General features: G+C 39.2%; 2 protein-coding genes across 2 annotated transcripts; one reads left to right on the forward strand and one right to left on the reverse strand.

Annotated features, from left to right (window-relative positions):
• Window positions 1–904: 904 nt before the first annotated feature.
• Window positions 905–16,276, reverse strand: LOC123969317 (GTP-binding protein 1-like). The gene is made up of 14 exons (XM_046046594.1): window positions 16,149–16,276; window positions 15,704–15,885; window positions 15,132–15,243; window positions 13,005–13,185; window positions 12,235–12,418; window positions 9,820–9,984; window positions 9,554–9,677; window positions 8,702–8,816; window positions 7,557–7,701; window positions 6,686–6,868; window positions 5,345–5,480; window positions 5,064–5,242; window positions 4,757–4,903; window positions 905–1,982 (listed from the first exon to the last, which is right to left on the reverse strand). Exons 2-14 carry the CDS (start codon window positions 15,881–15,883, stop codon window positions 1,869–1,871), a joined length of 1,965 nt encoding a protein of 654 aa, XP_045902550.1. The 5' UTR covers window positions 15,884–15,885; window positions 16,149–16,276; the 3' UTR covers window positions 905–1,868.
• Window positions 15,695–20,426, forward strand: LOC123969320 (beta-galactoside-binding lectin-like). Its single transcript, XM_046046597.1, has 5 exons — window positions 15,695–16,319; window positions 17,133–17,214; window positions 18,496–18,569; window positions 18,786–18,945; window positions 20,074–20,426. The coding sequence occupies exons 2-5, from the start codon at window positions 17,212–17,214 to the stop codon at window positions 20,218–20,220; spliced, it is 384 nt and encodes a 127-aa protein (XP_045902553.1). The 5' UTR covers window positions 15,695–16,319; window positions 17,133–17,211; the 3' UTR covers window positions 20,221–20,426.
• Window positions 20,427–21,602: the final 1,176 nt, after the last annotated feature.

The raw sequence follows: 21,602 nt of genomic DNA on the forward strand, positions 1-21,602 counted from the left end.
ATAGTTTAATAGAAAGACAGGGATATATTCTGGCAGTTCAGTATGTTTGTGATCTTCATAATATGGGTAATTCAGTGACCCAAAAGACTCTCAGACCAGTATTAAATTGTAGTATGTATATGAAAGGGTATACTGGGTGTAAGTGTTCAGTTACCTTCCAAAAACAAACTCAAAACTGGGTGGAGGACAAACAATTGGATAAAACTAGTAGAAAAAATACATAGCAAACAAAAGGTTGTAGTTGTCCGTTGAAATAGAATGTGGCAACTCAATTAAATGTTTAGATTACTTTGATGTGATCAATGGTTTATGTCCGCTTATTAGAGAAATTCTGACATGACTTGCATTGTTAACTTGTTGTACACTATTCGCTAGTGTGTTTAGACCCATAACATGTTTTTTTCTACAGTTTCCGTCCCATGCTTTATCTGGCTAATTGACTGCTGTAGAGTCAAAAATGAGTCATATAGAAATACACTTAAATAATTGGTTACCATAATATATTTGATCTCTGGTCATATGAAATAATTTGACTTCCTGTGTCTGTTATACATTTGTAATGAAATTTGAAGCTTAGAAGCTGGCGGCAAAACATATTTTAGTCACAGTGAATCATTTTTAGTGAATTAAATATGTTGTTACTTGGCTTTTTGACATTTAAAAAAGGTATGAAACACCGCTTGAGTTTTTGCACTGAAGTAGTAAAAATAGTGGATGAATCATTTTTGTACGTGGACTTTCAACTTCTGGATTGTTGGTGGTCAGACTGCGTCAAAATGGCAGAAAGTTGTGCTTGTGCTTGCTTGGCTTAAGATAAGAGGACCTCTGCCAGGTTAACACATAACAAAGCCACTTTGACACTTGACATTAGTTGGGGGGGGGGGGGGGGGGGGGGGGGGGGGGGCAAAGGTATTTCGGATCTATTCTCTCTTGGCTGCATGAACTGGAACTAGTAAAACTGCAACACTGGCTTAAAAAGGAAGGCATAACAATGATACAATGGCTAGATTAAACTTAGGCCATATGAGATCAAATGGATGGAAGATAATGATGCTGCATGTTGTTACATGACAGTGATGACTGGTGAACAGTGCAGTACAGTGGTCACAAGTCCAGGATAGGATTATAACTTTCCTGTCAACTGGCAGCAGAATTCACCAAACCATGGCACCTTTACCATCTGAAGATTTGCTTTACTTGTGATTTCCAGATGAGAATTTTAGCTACCACCCTAAAGAAGTTCCCCTTCCAGTTCATTCAATTCCCAATGTGAATTTAAACTGCCAATGTCAATGTACCAGCAGTCTCCTAAACACAGTCTACTTCCTCAAATGACTGATGTGACAGTAAATAGACTCCAAACCCTGGTGCCATCTGGAAAAAGGTGTGTTACAAATGCTAGAAGAGTAGAATGAGGAAAAGAAGATGCGCAAAAAAAAATAAAGTACATTGTGGAAGGTGAAGAAAGTTTAGGCAGGGGAAGTGACTGATCCTTCTGCTGGCTGGGAAAAAAGAATCTAAAATAGGTTCTGATGAACAAAACCCCCAAACCTTTGTATTAAAATAGAAAAGGTTATATAATGTAATCTACAATTGCAGATAACTGCATAAACTCAAACTAAATAAAAACGCAATATCAAATTCAGCAGCCCACAATTAATTACACCAATAAAGCTTTAAATTGACCTAATGAGGAAAATTATTCACTCACTTAATTATTCATAATTTATAATTAATCAACAAAGTTGTTGAGTTATCATTTAAACAAACATGTGCAGTCAGTCTTTGTGTGAAACCACCAGATGGCCATATAGTCACTTTCCCTTCCTGTAAAGGAGATGAGGCGAGCTGAAGAGAAATGGAAGGTTTTAGGCGGTGCCTGCTGCTCCTGCAGGCACCGCTGTAGAGATTGTTGCAGTGTTCAGTCCTTTCCCTCGATGTCTCTGACCACCTCTTCTGCGTCCTCCACCTCCCGACTTGAGCTGCAGACAGAGAGGAACACCACAGTTGAGATATTAAAGATGCATTTATGAGAACTTAAAGGTTTAAGAGGGTAAATAAAAACATGCTTCAAGTTTTACATAGGGGAAGAAATAAAAAATGATTTCATCTGACATTAGCAGGTGTGGTCTCCATTTCAGGGTGGGTGACCCACCTCCACTCTAACACACTGCTGAAAACCAGACAAATCTTACTTTATCCAATGTCAGTACTTCAAACCTTCAAAAACCTTATACTTTCAAAAACATATGGTCACATTTAAATATTAAATTCCATGAACAGGGGGGAACCTGAATAAATTGAAGAATAAATTGAGAATATATTGGTTCCATAATCAGAGAAAAGGGGAGAAAGAAAAGACAGTACAAGCCACAAAGTTTATTTGTTTGTTTGTTTTAAAAGGTAAATACCTCAGCTCTAAATAAAAAACAGCAGCCTATTGACCCTTCGCTAAGCCCCACCCCCGTCTGACTTGTCTGACATTTATCACGGCACTACCATTGTCTCTGTTACTGCACTCCCTGGAGTAATGCTGTAACATTTCTGGAAAAAGCGATCTCAGAAAGAAGCAGACAGTTTTGCAGTTGCATTGTGTATTTGAAGGTTGTTTTCAGTTTGTCAAACTGACGCGGAAAAAATGCTGATAGAAGCTAAAGCCTACCGATCACAGAGTGAAAGTGAACAGCATCACCTGATGATTGAAACAAAGGACAACGATATTAAGGATTAACACTGTTCCTGTACAGCTGGGTATTACAATTATTAAAAAGCAGACCAGCAGGGCTTTATAAAGTTATAGTCAGTAGTAAGTTAGCTACTGTTAGCTAACATTACATTAGGAACAATCCACAGCCTACATTTTTCTGGATATGTTTTATGTTTTGGAAAGGGAATTAATTGTATTTCTCCTTTCAACCTCTCTGGGTAGCGACTGTTACTATTACAAGTGGCCCAGGAACAGTGTTTGATCATATCTCGGAAAAACACAGCAAAAAAAAGCTAGAAAACGAGTACGAGTCAATGGAGCGCAGCCATAAAACCTCAGTTAGAGCGAGCCCTCTACTGCACTGTGACTGGCCAGCTGCATATTTGGGTTGTGACTTAGCAAAGGGTCAATTAAGCACTTAATGAAGCTGCTCAGTAGCCGGCAGATAAACACTGCAGTTGTACTCTACTAGAGTAACTTTCAGGTGTAACTCTGTGAAACTGGGAATATAAAATAGGAGTTTGCATGCTCAAAAAACATTGGTTGAAAAACTTTAAAAGTGAAGAAACCAAGAAAACATCCAAGACATGGACCTCGTCACGACCCAAACAGTCTGCAGAAATTTCTTTACCTTGTTTTCTTTGTTCCCATCCTTACATAGAGCCTCCTCCTCTGCCACTGTCTGACGAAGCATGCCAAGACAGGGAGAGAGGGAGGGAGGAAAAGCAGGAGAGATGGAGCAGAAAAGTGTTAAAAATTTAAGCAAAGAGCGTGATGTGCAGAAGAAGAAAAGAGGAGGGGTGAACATCAGATGGGAAACGAGGAGGTGAGTGAATAAGACAGAATGATGAGATTGACAGATGTCACCGTAGAAGATAAAAGCAGTTTGTTATGACCAAGTTAAGAAGGTAAATAAAAGGAGATTTGGGGGAAAATAATAAACATGGGAGGAAGAAAAATCACATGATTGAGGGATGAAACAACGGGTAAGAGAGCGAACAGTGAAACGGAATTAACTATTTAAAGAGTCAAGAAAAGGAAACAAGTAGTTAGGGGTGGGCGATCTAGCCGAAAAATAATATTACGATCCACAATCTTAAGTTTGTTTTTCTCAATTTTGAAATGCCCTGTAGACTATAGCCAGACCTGAAACAGCCCATGGATTTCTCCATTTGCACCATTATAACATTAGAATAATATAATATTGCATAAATATACTACGTAGGTTCCAAAATGGTAATAAATATCTGAGTTTAACTTGAAGTTGTTGAACAGAAGCCAAAAGATAACATAATCATAAAACAACACTTTTCCAGCACTCACAACTTATGTGCATTCTTTACAATACGTCACCCAAGGGAGAGCCACGTGAAGTAATATGTCAGCTAAGCCAGAAAGTTGCCTACATCACTCTAATGGTTTGTTCACTTTGCGTGGATCTGCTAGTCAATGAGATTATGTGAAGTTTGGAAACAGAAGCAAAAGGACATTAAATACTGCAACCTCTACGATTTGCCTGAAAAGTAGATTGTGGACGCCGTAGATCTCGATCTAAAATCGTCAGATTGCTCACCACTACCAGCAGTATTTAAAATGGTAATGTGAATATTCTGCTTCAAACACAGGTCTGTTTGTTGTAAAAACAGAAAAAAAAGAAAAAAGAACTTGCAGCAGCTTTACAAAAATGTTTGAATATAATCTTGCATTTATTTTTTAAATGTTATTAAATATGATAAATTAAATAAAGAATGACAGGAAAACTCAACTCTAAATCTTTTTATCCTAAATCAAGGATAATTGTCCTGCAATATGTAATTATATTGTCAGTTGTTTTAAACAAAATGAAAAAGCAATACAAAATGACCAAAATATTGAGTATTAAGTTCTAGACAGAGGATTCATTTTTTGATCCTTAAAAACAGTGATGCACAGGGCAAACTCTGCCCATGACTTTAACTTAAAACATGTTACAACCAAAAAATCTCTCTCTTGTTTTCCTTAAAACTTATTACACATTATAAATGGTTATTGGAGCATGGATTTACTCACTGGTAGCTGTGCTGCGTTAGGACTAGGTGGCCGTGCTGTTGATCCAGCCTCTTCATTAGCTGCTGTGCCCTCTTTAAAATACTTCTTACTGGCCTGCATCTTGGCCTGCTGGGCCTTAGCTGCCTGGGTGTTCACGGATTGGAGAAGCTGAAATGACATGCACAGCCAGGGTCAGTTAACCTGCATTAATCAGAGTTTTTGATAATCGACACTCAAATGACACTCATCATGTAAAAGGGGCCCACTTTCAGAGTGCTGAGATCACACATCTACACTGAAATACAGAAGTTACCATACGCTCGAGTACCTTTGTGATGGTGCCCACAGCTTTGGTGCGCCCTTCCCTGAACACCAGTTTCTGGTCACAGTGCAGGTACTCAGGAGTCTTAATAAAGCGGAAGTGGACTGTGGCTTTGTCCCCTGTCCGCAGACAGTCTTTGTCCATGGTCAGGATGGTGGCTGTCTGCCTGATGCTGCCACAGTGGACTGGTGGGATAAAGAGAGAGTGTGACCCAGGTCGGTCAAACCAAAGACTGCATAAAAGGGTGCATATCAGTGTGGAAGGGATTTGACTGTGTTGCCACTAACCCATGGCCTGGTATCTCGGGGATATCGTGGTGGGGTGGTGTAGCACCAAAATCTCAGCCTCAAACTCCCAGGTGGCCTGTGGCATCAACTTTGGGGAAACCATCACCATGCCTTTCCTTATAGATGAACGTTTGATCTGTGACAACAAAAAAAACAGAAGGAACAGAAGTGAAAAATAAAGTTGGGGAAAGTGATGAAGCCAACCCAGAATTAGAGACAGTACATTACCTAAACCCACACGCTGGGATTTGCATTTATTATAAAACTGATTATAAAGTTAGGAAACTAATTAATATGCATATCGCATCCAGAAGTTTCAGGATAATTATCCTTTTCAGAAGATTTTAAAAAACATAACTTTGTGTCAGATTCTCTACTGTTTTTGCAATAAAGAAGATTTAAAATGTTCTATCATGGCAGTAATTCAGCCAAATTGTTCTCCCACAAATAGGGATGTTAATGATTAATCAATAGTTAGTTAATTGCTATTAAGAATTTAACTGATTAAAATGTATTAAACAGACATGTATATTTTGTGTACCATTTTTTTCTCAGAGCTCAAGTTTATTAACTTTTATACCACAAGAGGGTGTACTTCACCTTTGCAGTTCAGAAAAACTACTGGTGCGTGTTGAGGCAAGATAAAAGCGAGAAATGCAGTCCAGCGTGGGAGTACTACACTGTAAAAGAGGACAATACTTAATGTAAATATTGCGACAAATCCGGTACAACGTCAATGTCGTACCACCTGAAAAGTCAGCACTTCACAGCTGTTCAAATCAAAGGGTTTCCTTTATGATGGAAATGGACATGATGCCTATAAACGTGGTGGACGGTGAGGGAGTTTTGTCAGCTTGTGAACAAAACTGAACCAGGCTAACGTATTGCTATTGGCGCTGAGAAGTGGTACAACGAAAAAAAAAAGAAGACGTTAAGGTGTACCGACTTTCAGCCGACAAGGTGGCTGTAATGACTGACTGTTGGACTGTGCTATATGCAGAGAGCTCTGTAACAGTTACAAGCGAATTCATCAACTGGCATTTGAAATCAGCGGTCCTGCTAACCAAGGCCATACCAGTCAGACACACAGCAGACAACCTAGCTGAAAACTTGGACGAGGCTGTGGGGGCTGGCCGGTCCAGTTCAAATTGTTTGTGCTTCATGAATTAATGCGCCACTAATGTGCCACTAGAATTGTTTAAATAAAACAAACTGAGAAACAAACGTGCGTTTTTATCTTTTTTTTTTTTACTGTAAACATGTCCAACTGATTCATTGATTTTTCATTTTTCAACTATCAGTTAGGCAAACAGAGAGAAATATGCAACCTGACTCACAAACCTTTTTGAGGGCAAAGGACGCCGTCTGTCCTCCCCGAACCTCTCTGACAGGCATCCTCTTGCGGTGGATGGATTTAACGGCGATGGGGATGAAAGTGCCCAGTGGGTCTGGGCCTAAGAGCAGCGTGTCGTTTAGTCTTATCATTCCACGTAACGTAGTGCCTGAAACTACTGTGCCCACACCCTGCCAAGAGAAGAACAATGGGTCATTTTGGTTCACTGCGCTTCTTTCCCTGGTTGCTGTGGTCATCTGCAGAGACAGTCTTCATAAGCCTCCATTAGTGTGAAACCTTGAGTGTATACTTCTCTTCAAAGTATGTCTGTACATTCAGGATGTAGCGTAAGTGTAAACAGTTCAAGCTGTGAAAATTCACACCTTACGATGAATTTTCACATGACACCCACAATCGTCTTGTTATATTCAGAAAGAAGTACTCTGTGTAAACTATTTTCACTTCTATGCCAACTGCCACAGCTTTCACTCAAGTGGCATATAAAGAAAAAGAAATGTTTAAGCTTTTGTGAAGTGTGCTATGGAAGCGCACAAAATGTCCTTGTTTTTGTATTCTGCTCTGCCGTTAAAAGCTGTGACAGACTGGCTGTCCAAATAAAAACACTGTCTCTTATACACTGCTATTGCAGGTGTCTCTCAGAAGCAGAGACTCTCAAAACTGCTGTTGTCTCCCCTCAGGGCTTGATTGTAACATTTGGACCCCTGTCAACTTCTTGTGTTTGGTCAAGCTGCTCCTGTTGGCAACCACTTTAATGTGTTGACAAGAAAAGTGAGGAAGCAGAAAATAAAAGAGACTGACTATGAGCTATAATGAAACAACATATTAAAGTGTATAGCTAGTGTGTGTTTTATTTTGTACCGGTACTGAGTATGTGTCGTCTATTTGGAACTCAGCAGGCTCATCGTTGCTGAAGTTGGTCCTAGATGAGAGGAGGTTGAGGAACATCTTCAACAGGTCCATGTTCTCTCCCGTCACATTTGAAATCTGAAAAATTGGACACATTCTGGAGGGAGGGAGGGAGGGAGAGGGAGAGGGAGAGGGAGAGGGAGAGAGAGAGAGACTCTTCAAAGTATCATCAAACGTACCAATACAGAAGTGACAAGATGTCAACAAGCATCTGCACTGCTTGCTGACACACACATGTCCTTGAGCAGTACTTGTGAAGGGATGGAAGGAAGATTCCCTATAGGGATTGCTAAACCAGCATGAATATTTGCACAAATTTGTTCAAATTAACTTGGAAATGTTTAAAAATCTTCCATGTGCATTTCATTTCATTTAAAAAACAATAATAATCCTTCTTCAAAACAGTAGTAAATAGTAAGTAAACAGTAAAGTAACAGTGAACAAAGACAATGTGACTTAATACATTCCCACACTGGGCTGTACTGAAGGTTTTATTCTGAAGAATATTCCACTATTCACAGATGTTCTGTGGTTCAGCCTTTTGTGAAATTTCAAATGAAGAATTATCAGAAAAAAAAAAAAAAAGAATCTTTTTAAAACTGTGGATAGTTTTTTTATATTGGATAATATGTCTTCTGATTACTGCGTGTAATCTCACAGGATATTTTATCATTAGCTGTACCACGTGTTCAAACGGAGCATGGAAGAACTGGTTTCAGTGACTACGCTCCACACAAATGGAATGGAGTTACAAAAAACTATTTAACTAAAATCTCACTTAATGATTTTAGAAGACATCAGTCAAGTATTTGCAATTCTAGTAATTGCTGATAAATTCAAACTAAACTTGCATGAGTGAATTTTCCATCTGTCCACACTTACACTATATGTTTATTCTTGTGCACTCTTAAAGAATAGTGATCAACATCACAACATGCATTCAAGGATTAAATAAAAAACTATTCTTTGTAGCTTTTTATTACATCATCTCTTTTCCTTTCTATGCGTTTCTCAATGAGAGTGTTATTTCTCTCCATATTTGGATAGTTTATTTATGTCTTTGCATCCCCCTGCCCCCTCCTTGTCTTTGCTCTTACCTCTCAGAGCTGAAGTTGGAGGCTGTGACGATGACATCATCCTTGTTCTGGACCAACACAGGGATTTTCCTGCAGCCTGGTGACTTTAATAGCCTCTGTAATAATTTTAGCGTCTCTGCAGATACACACAAAGACAAATCCACACAAAATGCATCCCATGAGTAATTCTCAAACAAAACCAAAGGCTGTCACAGCATCTGGGAGGGAACACACTACGCAACTGAACAGACTGCAGAAATACTGAATATTAATGTGCTTCCAAGGAGTTGGAATTAAGGAAAACATACTTAGGGACAACTGAGAAAAGGGCATACCTTTATTAGAGATAACCCTTTATTCTAAAAGCATGTTTAAGTAAGAAGACTCCCCATTTTCTAAACTGCTCCCATTTGCTTTGTTAATTTGCAGCTCAACTCTTCCTGCTTTTGTTTCACATTACTCCATTATTTTAGGGGGTGCAATTCCTAACCCTCCCTGAAAGGCTTTAACGTCATTAAAGTAGTCGGTAAACAGCAGTAGGTCAAAGTAGTGTATAGAAGGAATTAGTGTCTATATCAACCATTTTTAACAACGGAGTGGTAATTATGTGTTTAATTATCGCTGTGGGAACATAAATTATGCTTAATTTTCCATGCAAGACATTATTCTCACTGATAATTGACTTGTTAGTGTGTTTGCAGTGTTAACATATAGGAACTTCAACAGTAGCTTATCTTAATTTGTCAGATGTTGGGCAGAGATGCGATGCTAGTTATTAGAGATGTACAGCTCTGCAGTTATACAGCTTCTACTGGAATCTAACACTAATAGGTCTACGACTAATGTAAGCATTATAATAGAATGTGTCTTGACCTTGCAGGATGTTGGCTGGACACATGTCTATCTTAGTAACCACTACAAACACTGGCACATTTAGGGCCAGTGCCAGACCCAGATGCTCTTTGGTCATGCCAACGATGCCGGCGTTACTGCCAACCTGAGAGAAGAGAGAGGAGAAACAGGGAAAGAGAGTTGTCTGTATGAAATTTGAAAAGTTAATTGAAAATTGACATACAACCCAGGACTATGGCACGTGCACACACACACACACACTTTCCCATCACCCTGCCATCTCTCACCATGAGCATGCAGAAATCTGGCAGGTGTCCTGTCATGCCGAAGACAGTGGTCTTGAGGTACTTCTCATGGCCAGCCAAGTCAATGAATGTGATGACCTTAGAGGATTTCTCACAGATCTTGGTCCAGTCTAGTCCACCACCATGGCTGTCTGGTTTGTTCACCACCTAAAGGACAGACAGAATAAAAGACGACTTGAAATGTGCTCTCCAAATATCTGGACAAATTATACTTTGATGCTTTGACAACTTTGTTCTTGAAACTTTCAGAGTATTTGATCTGAATGTAAAATATATTTGAACTAGGGTTGTAACATTTCTGAAACCAAGACCAAATCTGTAATACAAATGTCCGCAGTCTCGAGTCAGACTCGCCAGGAAAAGAAATCCCAAAACGTGTGTTTTGGCGGTGCACCAGTTGCTGACTGGTTTGCCAGGTTAGTCAAGCTCATGTAGTGTAGGATTCCCATTACTGACACTTGTGTTATTTATTTTTATTAAATATTAAAAATAAGCTTGAATTTGAGGGCGGCGCGGTGGTTAGCACTGTCACCTCACAGCAAAAAGGTTGTGGGTTCGAACCTTGGTCGTTCCAGGCCTTTCTGTGTGGAGTTTGCATGTTCTCCCCGTGTCTGCGATGGTTCTCCGGCTTCCTCCCACCATCCAAAGACATGCGGACTAGGTTGATTGGTGGCTCTAAATTGTCCTTAGGTGTGAACGTAAGTGTGTGGTTGTTTGTCTCTGTATGGCCCTGTGATGGACTGGCGACCTTTCCCTGTCAGCTGGGATTGGCTCCAGCCCCCCGTGACCCTGTACGCAGGATAAGCAGTTGACGATGGATGGATGGATGGATGGAAGCTAGAATTTGAGTCCCTTAACTGCGAAGAATTATGGCCAACCAGCCACTGTTCAAAATAAAATGACAGATGAAGTGAATGAACCCAGGGTTTTTCCTGCATAGAGATATTTTTGGTGCCCCCCAAAGAGGTTTTAGTGAGCGCCAAAGGAAAATCGCCAACGCCATAATGATCAGAATGAAAAAAAAAAGGGTTTCAAATATTCTCCAGACGTGTTGAGCAAACAGAACATAAACTTAACTACGATGTCGTGACTTCCAGCAGTCACCTCACCGCTCATCCACAGCGCTGTATTTACACATGCTGCTGGAACTGGATTTATTAAAGCAGCTCATACGTTGGTTTGACTGCGCCTGAACGCTCCGCTACAAAGCTCGCGCTAATGGGAGAGATGACTTCCTGTAATTTCTCACAATATACAAACTGTCATTTTTACATTTTACTCTTTTGCGTACCGGCATCAGTACTCTCCTCTGCCCTCTCTAAATCAGGGTTTCTGGGCACTACGTGACGCTCACCTGTTCCTGTTCTCGCCTGCCTGCAAATCTCTGCAGGGAGATCGGGATTGGGTAACTTTAATGCAGCTGTGTGCATAGTTGCTCGTCAAAGTCAGTTTTCGTTAACCGACCAATCACAGCCTGGAGTAGGCGGGACATTAAAAAAAGGTTGAGGCATCATAGCAAACTATACACGGTTTTTATTATTGACAAGTTAGTACTTTGCTTTGAGACTGACCACCATGCAGAGCATTTTTCTTGCATAATAATTTAATGACTGAAAACAACCCACAAAAATTAAACTGCTGTTTTGTCCATCTGGAATTAATATCATAGGCTACTAATGGTAAGCTATAGCCTAAAATATTATCTGAATTTATTATGAATACACTAACATTAGCACTAATAAAACCTTAACCACAGATAAAGGTTGTTTTTTTTAAACATCTGAATCTCAACTAATAAACTATCTGTAGGCAGATAATCCAAATCAAGTGTAACCTGTAAATATATTATTATACTAACATTATACTATTTAATGTTATAATATTTATTAATACACTAAGTTATACCTTTACTCCTCCAGGTTGTGGATATATTTTAATGGTCAGAAATTACAAGAAAATGCATAGATTTCAGTCATAAGGTAACTCATTGCCTTTACTGTACACATACTGATCATGCTTACTGTCGCGCAAAGTCCCCCCCCCCCAAAGGCCCATTCTAAGCCAGGAAAAACCCTGGAACCTGAATTGTCAATGTAAAGAAAGTTCCGTTCTCTATCCTTTACAACTGGGACAATGTATCTTTTGCTGCTATGGTATCACCTTTCACAATTGCACCACAGTTTGAGGAAGCAAAGATAGCTTATTAAGAAATATTGATTTTACAGTCAAAACGTCGTCTCTCCACAGCCACTGTTTTTGCTAGTGGTTTTTGGTCCAAAAGTCTTCAAAAAATAAAAGCAGTAGAGAACTGGAAAACTTGGGATAGGTGCTATCACTTTCTTCATTTAGCATTTGCCATGTTTATACATTAAGTTTTGAGCACTGGCAGAAGCTCACCTGTCCCTCCTGGTCAAAACCCAGGATATCGTTGCCCACACTGCTGGTCCTGCCACTCTCCATTTCGTGTTTGTGTCTGAAGAGCTTTTGGCGAGCGAAGCCCCTGCCATTGTCCAGCTCACCGTGGGTCAAAACTCCCAGCAGAGTGCTCTTCCCTGCATCCACATTCCCTACCACCGCCACTCTGGAGACAACATGAAGGAGAACATGGAGGGTGAGAACAACAATAGTACAGAGAAATACATGTTGTTATATTAGTGGTAGTAGGTACACATCCTCTCCCTGTCAGTAAGTGCTGTAATTGAGCCTGCACCGTTTTTGATGTCTTATTTTCAACAAGGTGTTGCTGTAAATGAACAGGTATCCTCAGCATTACTCAATAATACATATTTAATTTAATAAAAATCATGGAATAAGTATCTCTCCAAATCCAATTCCACTAGTGGTGTGACGATAAAAATTAGCTCAAGAGACAAGACACGATTTCGAGTTCACAAGATCGAGACGAGGTGAGATTTTAACACTATTTTTAGGAAATCTTCAATGCTGCATTATATGAAAATTTTGAGCATCAAACACTTAATTTCCTGCATTCTGGTGAAATTTTCTGCATCTGAGATCTCTCGACTGTGCAAAACTGTGGCCTAGCGCATCCATACTCACTTAGGGTTTAAGTGCCATGCTCATAGGCACTCATGGGAACAGTAGTTCATGTGGTGCACAAAATATTACTTATTAATAGTCTGTTGAACCTTTTCTCTTAATTTTACCTGACTTCCAGGAAATCCTGCTCGCCCACACGCCGGCGGATGAGGTAGTCCTGAATCTTTCCGCCGGTATCCGTCCTCTCCCTCAGCCAGATCAGGTCAGCCTCAATCTGTTCACACAGCGACCGCACCGTGGCTACCGACGCCTCCATGTCTTTGTCATCCAGACCATAATCACCTCCATCTAAACAGAGGGGGGGGGGCAAGAAAAGGGAGCGGGGCAACAAAAGGAACAAGGCAGGAAGAAATAGAGAGTTACTTTGATGCAGGATAGAGTGATAACATTACACGTCTACTATTTAATGTATGCTTTTATAATGAGTGCCTTACAGAAGAGCGGGCATATAATTTACAAGCATGTCTTGCAAATGTCAGGGCTAATGTACACTCTCGCCCTCGGAATGTCAGTAACTTGCTATATAACAGGGTGGTGCCCAGGAACACAAATACCACACTGGAGGCAGACATTGTAGAAGAAAGACGTGGTTTTAGGAGAGACTGGAGTGTGTGTAGTGTGGGGATGAGAAAATCTAATTTACTGGGACCACAATGCCTGGATCATCACCCCCAGTTCGCTTTGGACACAATCAAAGAACAGCAGACTTCTAGATTGTGTCAAAGGTTATTACATAGAGGTGTTAATATACATTTCCAAAGACATACACTACATTAGGTGTCTTTTTTTTATTTAAGAAAATTTACAATATGCCGACACTCGCTACCAGTTACTATGGTTAATGTAGCTCACTACTCCTTCTCTCAATAGAAAACACCTCAAACAAACACCCTACCACAAACTGGCCAGAAAGTCTGGTTATACCAGACTGAGAAACGGAAACAACCAGCCAGGTCAGTTGGCCAGTCAGGTGGCTGCTCTCCCAGCCAGTCAGACAGACATCAACTGTTGAACTAGTGACAGTCCCTATGCTGAGCACTGAAAAATGACACCCATTCACACATCCCCTCTGACCACCCAACAGGCCACATGGGTCACACATGTTGCTGTAACAGGCAAAAAATATCTCTGGTTGCCAACAAAAGCCCTCGTGTTTCTGTGTGGGGCAGAGGGTTTCAGAATGAAACTAAATTACAAACTAGTGAGGTTAGCCGCCACAGCTGACAGACGTGATAGCTTGATACTACACACACTGGTGGTTTGACCCTTCCCCCAACTACTTATGCAGATGTACAACAATATCTTTCAATACCTCAAATGAGTGAGTGAGTGGAAAATAAACACCAGTCTTACACGAAATGCTAGTGAATTGTGGCTCGGTTTTCTCTTACTTTTGATTTTAAGGTTCCATTCTTAAAATCAATCTAGCTGGTAAGATGTTAAAGGCCTTTGGTGCCATCTATGGGATATGTTCACCACACACCAGATGACCAAAAAGAAAGATTACTTTCCAGGCCAAAACTCAAACCCTGGAATGGGGCTTGTTTAGCCGCAAGTGATTTAGTTATGGACTACTGTCCTTTCAATGTTACAGGGTATCACGTGACATTTCCAAAGCGGACACTGACTACATTAAGCCTAAAACTAATCTTTTCCAGATGCTGACAGAACAATTTCATATTCTTTGACATTTCAATGGTGCTTGCTTTGGAAAGTCTAGTGCTGATATCAAAAGGTCCATGTGAGTTTAAATGAGATTTTGTCACATTTATCTTTCAAAAATCAAAATATGTTTTATTGTTCAAACATGTCATCACTCCAGCTCATTCTCATAAAGTGCTTGACCATTTCAGAACTGAAATTAAAACTGCTTCATGCTTTACCATATTTTTCAACATTGCTCACTATTACTTGTAACTACAGAAGCACTAACAGCTAGCGTACATGTTGTGAAGGCCAATACAGCATCAGTAAAGATCTAATCAGAGCCGAGATGTTGTTCTAGGACAACACACTTTACTGTTGATACTTCTGAAACTATCAATGCAATCCACCAACACATAAAACCAAACTTACTGGCTCATTTAATACAACAAATCATATTCTTTGATATATAAAGATGCAAGGCAACACCTTAGTTGACAATCTATTGAATTATGAGCTGTTCGGTGGACCAAGTGTATACTCAATTAAAGACTTCATCCTTAAGTTGCTTGAAATTTAGTTACCCTTACCTGAGCCCATCCCAACCACATAGATTGTCTCTCCACATCCCTCATCTATCCGCTCCCTTAGATGCCGTAGTAATGAATCATACTGTTCCCCTGTTGGACTCACTAGGACCAGCTGAAAAGTGAGAGAAGGGGAAGAGACAACAGAGGGATGACATGGAAAGGTCAGACGGGTGCAAACACAGTCAAGTCTTCCAGTAAACGTATCTGTCACTTTGCAACTTCAGCTTCTGGCTTTTATTCTAAGGCTGATGTGTTCTGCAAATCAGTCAATAACTGGGACCGTGTTTTGACAATTCTGTCTGATGCCTTAGGCTTCTTTTTCAATGTTAGCACATACAGTAGATATACCCGTGAATGGTAAACCTGCCAGCTGGATGTAGTTAAATACGAAATGCAACATACGTGTCACTTTCTGCACAGCCAGCACAAAATGCGCTGTGTGCAGGATCCATGCAACAGGAATGTGGTAATGTTACTACACAGCATTCGTTTACCGAAACGAAACAGAATGCTGCTCGGTTTGATCACCTTAAAACTTAACGTTGGTAGTTGCAATATTGAGTGAGGCCTACCTTGCTGCTTAAGTCTAAATGATCCGCGGGCTCGCCGTTTGTGCCCTCGCCGTCTTCAAAGCACTCTCCGCTGGATGGATCGTCGGCACATCCCTGGTCCGGTGCAAACATACAAGCGGGCACTATGGACTCTGCTGCACCCGGGCATATGTCCGGTTCTGTCGCCGTTAACGACGCCATTTCTATTAAGAGAAACAATGCAAACGCAGCAGAATAAATAAAGGAATGTATCTCCTTCTCTGGCTTCACTAGCTAGCATTTAACTTAGCCATTAGCAAAGACAGAAAGTTAGATTGATTATCACAGCCAGCTAGCTAACGTTAATGCTAACCAAACATCAAACTTGCTCTTATAATATGTAACACACACATTCAAATTTTTGGAAATCTAAATGGTTAATGAAGTAGAATTATACAATTTAATCTCTTATGAAATGAAGGCATACCAGAAGTTGCTGACAAGCTAACTTAGTTGTTTATTCGGTGTTAGCTTCGGCTTCTAAGCACTGAATGTATGGCACGCCCATCACAAAATGGAGACAGGGGATTGGTTACACCACGTAAAGTCACGCCCACTGTGATGAAGTACAACACACTGATATCAGCGTGCTGCTCGGGTGAGTAAAAACTAAAAGAACAGACTGCTCTCTCTTTCTCACGCACGCACGCACCACACTTTTAGTATGACATAATAATAGGCTTACAATATACTATAAGTTAGCACATGTCGTAAAAAATTTTAGTTATGGCCAACAAATAAAAGTCAACAATTAATTTGTTATCATCCAAGAGAAAGTCTTACAGAATTTATGCTTTTATTTGTCTATAATTAGTTTTGAAGAACGTTATAATAATTATGCATGTGCACTAGCACTTAAAGTACTTCATATTTGATGAAGCTGATGTACTTGAATAAATCTTGCATTTTTGGGGGATTGTATCCTCTTGGTTGAAATGCACTTATTGTAAGCCACTTTGGATTAAAGCGTCAGCTAATGACCTGAATGTCATTACGTTACAGTAGACAATTAGGTAAAATCAATGCGAACTATTAAATAACTGCCTCTACTCGCTTAAAACTTAGTTGTCAACAGTATATGAGGAGTCACTTTGAAGAACACAAATACATCTTTATAGAAATCAGTACACATCATATACAGGCAGTGCAAAAATCTCAGAAACCCACAAATGCAGAACATTGACAAATTTGTCAGAAGTAATTAAGTAGTCACTTGTAGTTTGTTCCCGGGGGCAGTTTGACTTTTAAAACATGTCTTTTCATATACCGGGGGAGTTTCTAACAGAAAGAGCCAACATCTGTAATATGAAGCAGAAGAGTGACTGAGTGGTTTCATTTAGGGGCAAATATCATCATGTGTGTTTGGTCAGTTTTTACATCCCTATCCCCATTGATTGCTTCCTGCCCCCAGCGTCACTAGGGTTATATAAACAACTCACCTGCCTGCAGAGCTTTGTCACAGGAGGCACAACCCACTGAAGAGAGCCAAGATGGTAAGTAGTGAACAAAGCTTCAGTCATAGGATATTTCTTCAGTCTCCTTATAGCCAATATCTGCCTTCATTATTCCTTATCTTAGTGATGGCATTATATCAAGCTCAAAACAACGATGTTTCTCATTTTCTCCAACTTTTATAACCATATTGTGTGATCTAACTTTATTGTCGAATGTGTCATATTACACTTCTAAATGCACACCAAAGAGAAATACTGTTATACTTTGCTTTTTTAAAAAGTTTGTCTTTCGGATTACACTTTCAAATAAACACTCAGGTTGTTACAGGTTGAAAATTAGAAAGGCAGAAGTGGTAAATCTTGAGGTTTGTGTTAACATCACTTGCAGAGTCATACACACACACAACAGAAAGAAGAGAAAAGGCTTGGAAGCATTAACACCTTTCTATTTTTTTCATATTTTTTTTTTTTAGAGGTGTGATATTTTTTCAATAATTGACATTAATTCAAGAAATATTTCTCACTTTTACTATGTGATTTGATAAAGATATGTAGATCCAAACCAAAGCTGAGCAAAAAAATCATGACTAAAGAATATATTGTGGGTGATATAGACTGAGGTATATATCAGTGTGGTACAGGTATATAGGGCCAGAATGTTGAAGTTCATATGTAACTATCAGGTAAAGTCCTTCATATAGATAGTAGTGAATGGAATTTATTGCTTTGTTGATTAGGTTCACTGACTTTGAAGAAAATCCCAGGTATGACATGAAGAGATTGACTTATTAGGTTAGCTAGTTTTTTATTAGTTTTGTCTTTAATTGTTGGCTTACACAGCCACACCTTTAAGAGAGGAGTGGTAGTAGTACTTATCTAGATATACTGAGGCAGAAAGTCCATGTGTGGGTGTCTTTTTATGGTTTAACTGTCTCTATAGACGATGACCACATGTGAGTGAACAAATACGGTGCCTTCCTGTTTCAGTACTTTTACAGCCGAGGATACACTATTCCACCCTGGTTGATCATTAACAGCGAAGATAAGAACCCCTATTATCATCAATTCTCCCACCAGAGTACACCGTGCACACAATAATTTATTTTGTCTCTAAAATAGTCTTTAATTATAAGTGTTTTTGAAACATGCAGGGAAATAGACTTGTTCTAAAATTAAATATCTTCTGCCTGAAATCTAGTTGCCAAACTTAAGTTGTACTAAAATAAAAACAATGCATTAAATCTATGAAATGGCCATTTTAATTAATACTCATCTTCCCAAATCAGTTCCCATATTCCTCTTTGTCATTTCCCTTTACAGAAAGTGAGAGACATGACATTCAGGGAGGGGCAGGAGTTCAAGATCCGCATCAAGCCCAAGGACAGCTGCAGCTCGTAAGTTCTCTTCATAGGAGGTCAAGTGGTGGTGTTGAAGCACTTTCTGAAAAGTTTTTACAGATCCGTTGTCTCTGGTTCATACAGTGTAGCTTATTGATGTGGATTATCAAGAGGAAGTGGGAGGAGTATACTGTGAAACGGGCTAATGTTTCATCCACTTCTTCCCTTTTTCATCCCACCCTTTTGACTTCTGTGTTTCTGTCTCCACTGCAGCTTTGCCATCAACATCGGTCATGATTCGGAAAACATTGCGATGCACTTCAACCCTCGTTTTGACACCAACACCATTGTCTTCAACTCCTTGTCTGGCGGGTGCTGGGGTGATGAGTTCACAGAGGGAAACTTCCCCTTCGTTCGTGGGGAGGAATGCAAGGTGTGTTAGGAGAGTATGAGGGTGTATGCCAGTTGTCTGTAATCTCTCAAACTTCTGTTTAGTCTGATACCAAACAGCGACAATTTAGTCTCCAGCATACACTTAGACACAAGGTTTAGTTTAGTAAGTAGGGTGAGTTTAATACACATACAGTGTAGTCTTTAGGTTTAACTTTAAAGTGAGATTACATAACCATTGCTTAATATCAATCAGTTGCCACAGGTGACAATTACAATACAATGCTCAAACATAGTACAGCAGCAGTAGCATGAGAAGAGAATAATCACCAAGTCAGTGAACTGACTCAGTAAAGTCAGTTATTTTTGCTAATATTAGCCATAACAGTAGTCACCCTAAACTACTGATACTCATTCCACACCAAATATTTTTGAATGAGCAAAATCCTTAGTATTTTGAGTATTTTTGCATATTTCAACCTTTCATTTGAAGAAGAGCAAGTTATTTCTTCTCTCAGAAGTTATATACAGTAGTCTCACTAGCTTTTCAAACCAAATACACCTGCTTAAATCAAAAGTAAAGGGAAGTACACACAAGGATCATGTCCCAATGTTCAACAAAAAGGGTAGAGATAAAGATAACTGTGGCAACAGAAATTACACTGCTATAAATTGTGTTTAAAAAAGTGTTGTCCTTACATTACTTTAATGATTTCACATCACATTCTGCAGCACAGATGCCATTCCAGAGGCAAAGTTACTATAGATTTTAATAGAATATGTTACATTCTTATATTGTTTAGACAACAAAGGCTTAAAGCTGCTGTATTCGATGGAATATTTTTGTGGACCTCTGGCAGAGTACCTCTGCTGTATTTAGTCATTTGCTCATGCTTAGTTTTCATTATGTTTTTGCCATGAGGTGGTTATTAGCGTGCTTGGCATCTGTGCTTTTACACTGTTAGGTCAACCCACACTGTGCTATCATAAAGGGGTTTATAGGCTTATAAAATGTAATAACCACTGAGAGAGATAGTCTTACCTATCTATCGCAGCAATCTTTTTTTCATACTGCACATGTTCTCTTATCTTTATGTTGTATGAAATTAACTGAACTGAGATAAATTGTGTGTTTTCTCTTTCTCTCTTTGTTTTTTTTTATGCACCTCAGTTTTACGTCAGCTTCAGCAATGGGCAGTTTTACATCAGGCTTCCTGATGGCTCTATTTTGAACTTCCCCAACAGACTGGGAGACATGAAGTACAAGTACTTTGATGTCAGCGGTGACGCAAGGATTGTTGGCATCAAGATCAAGTAGAGGTTGACTCTTCTTAACCCTTTGACTCTTCCATCCACCTTTTGTTTGTTGCTGAAATAATCTGTTTTACATTTTCTCCTCCTGATGTTTATGGGAAAATAACACTAGAAACCTTTACCAACATGGAGTGTTAATGTTGTAATAAGAGGAAATTGCCTAAAGAGGGAGCCACAGCACATCTTACCTCACTGTGCTTGCTTGACATCTCTTCAGTCACTGGGTTTGTTAATAAATGAGTGTCATCTCTGTCTCTGTCTCTCTCTCTCAGTTAAGTTCAGTTCAATATGATTTATTGGCATGAATGTTTAGGTTCAGGAATGTTGTCAAAGCGGTTTGCAGCAAAATCCCAAAGTTTATATTTTGAATCAGACACAAAAAGAATTATTCCAATCTTGACCATTCACTCTCTCTCTCTCTCTCTCTCTCTCTTTATCTCTCCCTCTGACACACACTGATACAGCACACCATACATCATCTCCAATGACGAGTCTTAATCTACAATTGATATATGTTTTAACTCTGTATGCAACACTCATGAAACACATTATGTATTACAATATATTACAATAATATGTAATGTATGCTGCTGCCTTTTTATTTTTATTCTCAATTAGTTTTTTTCTGGTTATATAAAGGTACAATAGTAATAATAAAATCTAAAACATAAATAACATCTAAACTAATATCTAAATCAATTCATTGACAAATATCAATATTTCACTTGAAGAGCTTTCTAATTTAGGTCACTATTAAAACAAAATAAAAGCCACTGAAGCTGCATGATGAACATGGTGGTGAATTAATAAATGTAAAGTCAATTGTATTATTGTACTATTCTACATACATCTGAATGTCTGTGGCATTAAATGCAAGTCTGTTCATAAGGGTGACTTGGAATTAGACATTGGTCATATTAATGTTTATGGTAATAATTAGAACGGCGCTGTAAATAAGAATTGATAATTAGCAGAGAGATTGCTGTGTGAATGCGGCAGATATGTGACTGTACTGGAAGGATAGAGCAGATAATAGAGGATAAAACAGGAGGGACAATATATGACAGAGGTGAGATGAAGCATATTCTTACAGAGTCAATTTGCAGGAGGACTCAAAGAAGGCATGGCCTAAGGCTGAGGAATGTGGCACGATGCAACCACATTCCCTGGAAGGAGATGAAATATCCTTTACATGTGTATGTTCATGTGTGTGTGTGTGTATGTGTGTGTGTGTGTGTGTGTGTGTAAAGAAATTAAGCAGTTATTTACATTTGATTCCATTGTCCAACTATTTGTCCAACCATTGTCCTACTAATTTCAAATATTTAATTGACAAGTTCTTCAGTATTTCTTCTAAAATATTTTCAAAACTACTGAATTTATCAA

The sequence above is a fragment of the Micropterus dolomieu genome, linkage group LG04 (assembly GCF_021292245.1).
Source record: "Micropterus dolomieu isolate WLL.071019.BEF.003 ecotype Adirondacks linkage group LG04, ASM2129224v1, whole genome shotgun sequence".
Classification (NCBI taxonomy): domain Eukaryota; kingdom Metazoa; phylum Chordata; class Actinopteri; order Centrarchiformes; family Centrarchidae; genus Micropterus; species Micropterus dolomieu.

Coding starts and splice junctions, on each gene's coding strand:
- LOC123969317 (XM_046046594.1), bottom strand. CDS start 15,883: ATGGCGTCGTTAACGGCGACAGAACCGGACATATGCCCGGGTGCAGCA. Junction 8,817..9,553: donor TCCAGCCAACATCCTGCAAG/GTCAAGACACAT, acceptor GTGTATCTGCAG/AGACGCTAAAATTATTACAG. Junction 5,481..6,685: donor CGTCCTTTGCCCTCAAAAAG/GTTTGTGAGTCA, acceptor TTGTTGTCACAG/ATCAAACGTTCATCTATAAG.
- LOC123969320 (XM_046046597.1), top strand. Junction 18,570..18,785: donor CCCAAGGACAGCTGCAGCTC/GTAAGTTCTCTT, acceptor TCTCCACTGCAG/CTTTGCCATCAACATCGGTC. Junction 18,946..20,073: donor TTCGTGGGGAGGAATGCAAG/GTGTGTTAGGAG, acceptor TATGCACCTCAG/TTTTACGTCAGCTTCAGCAA.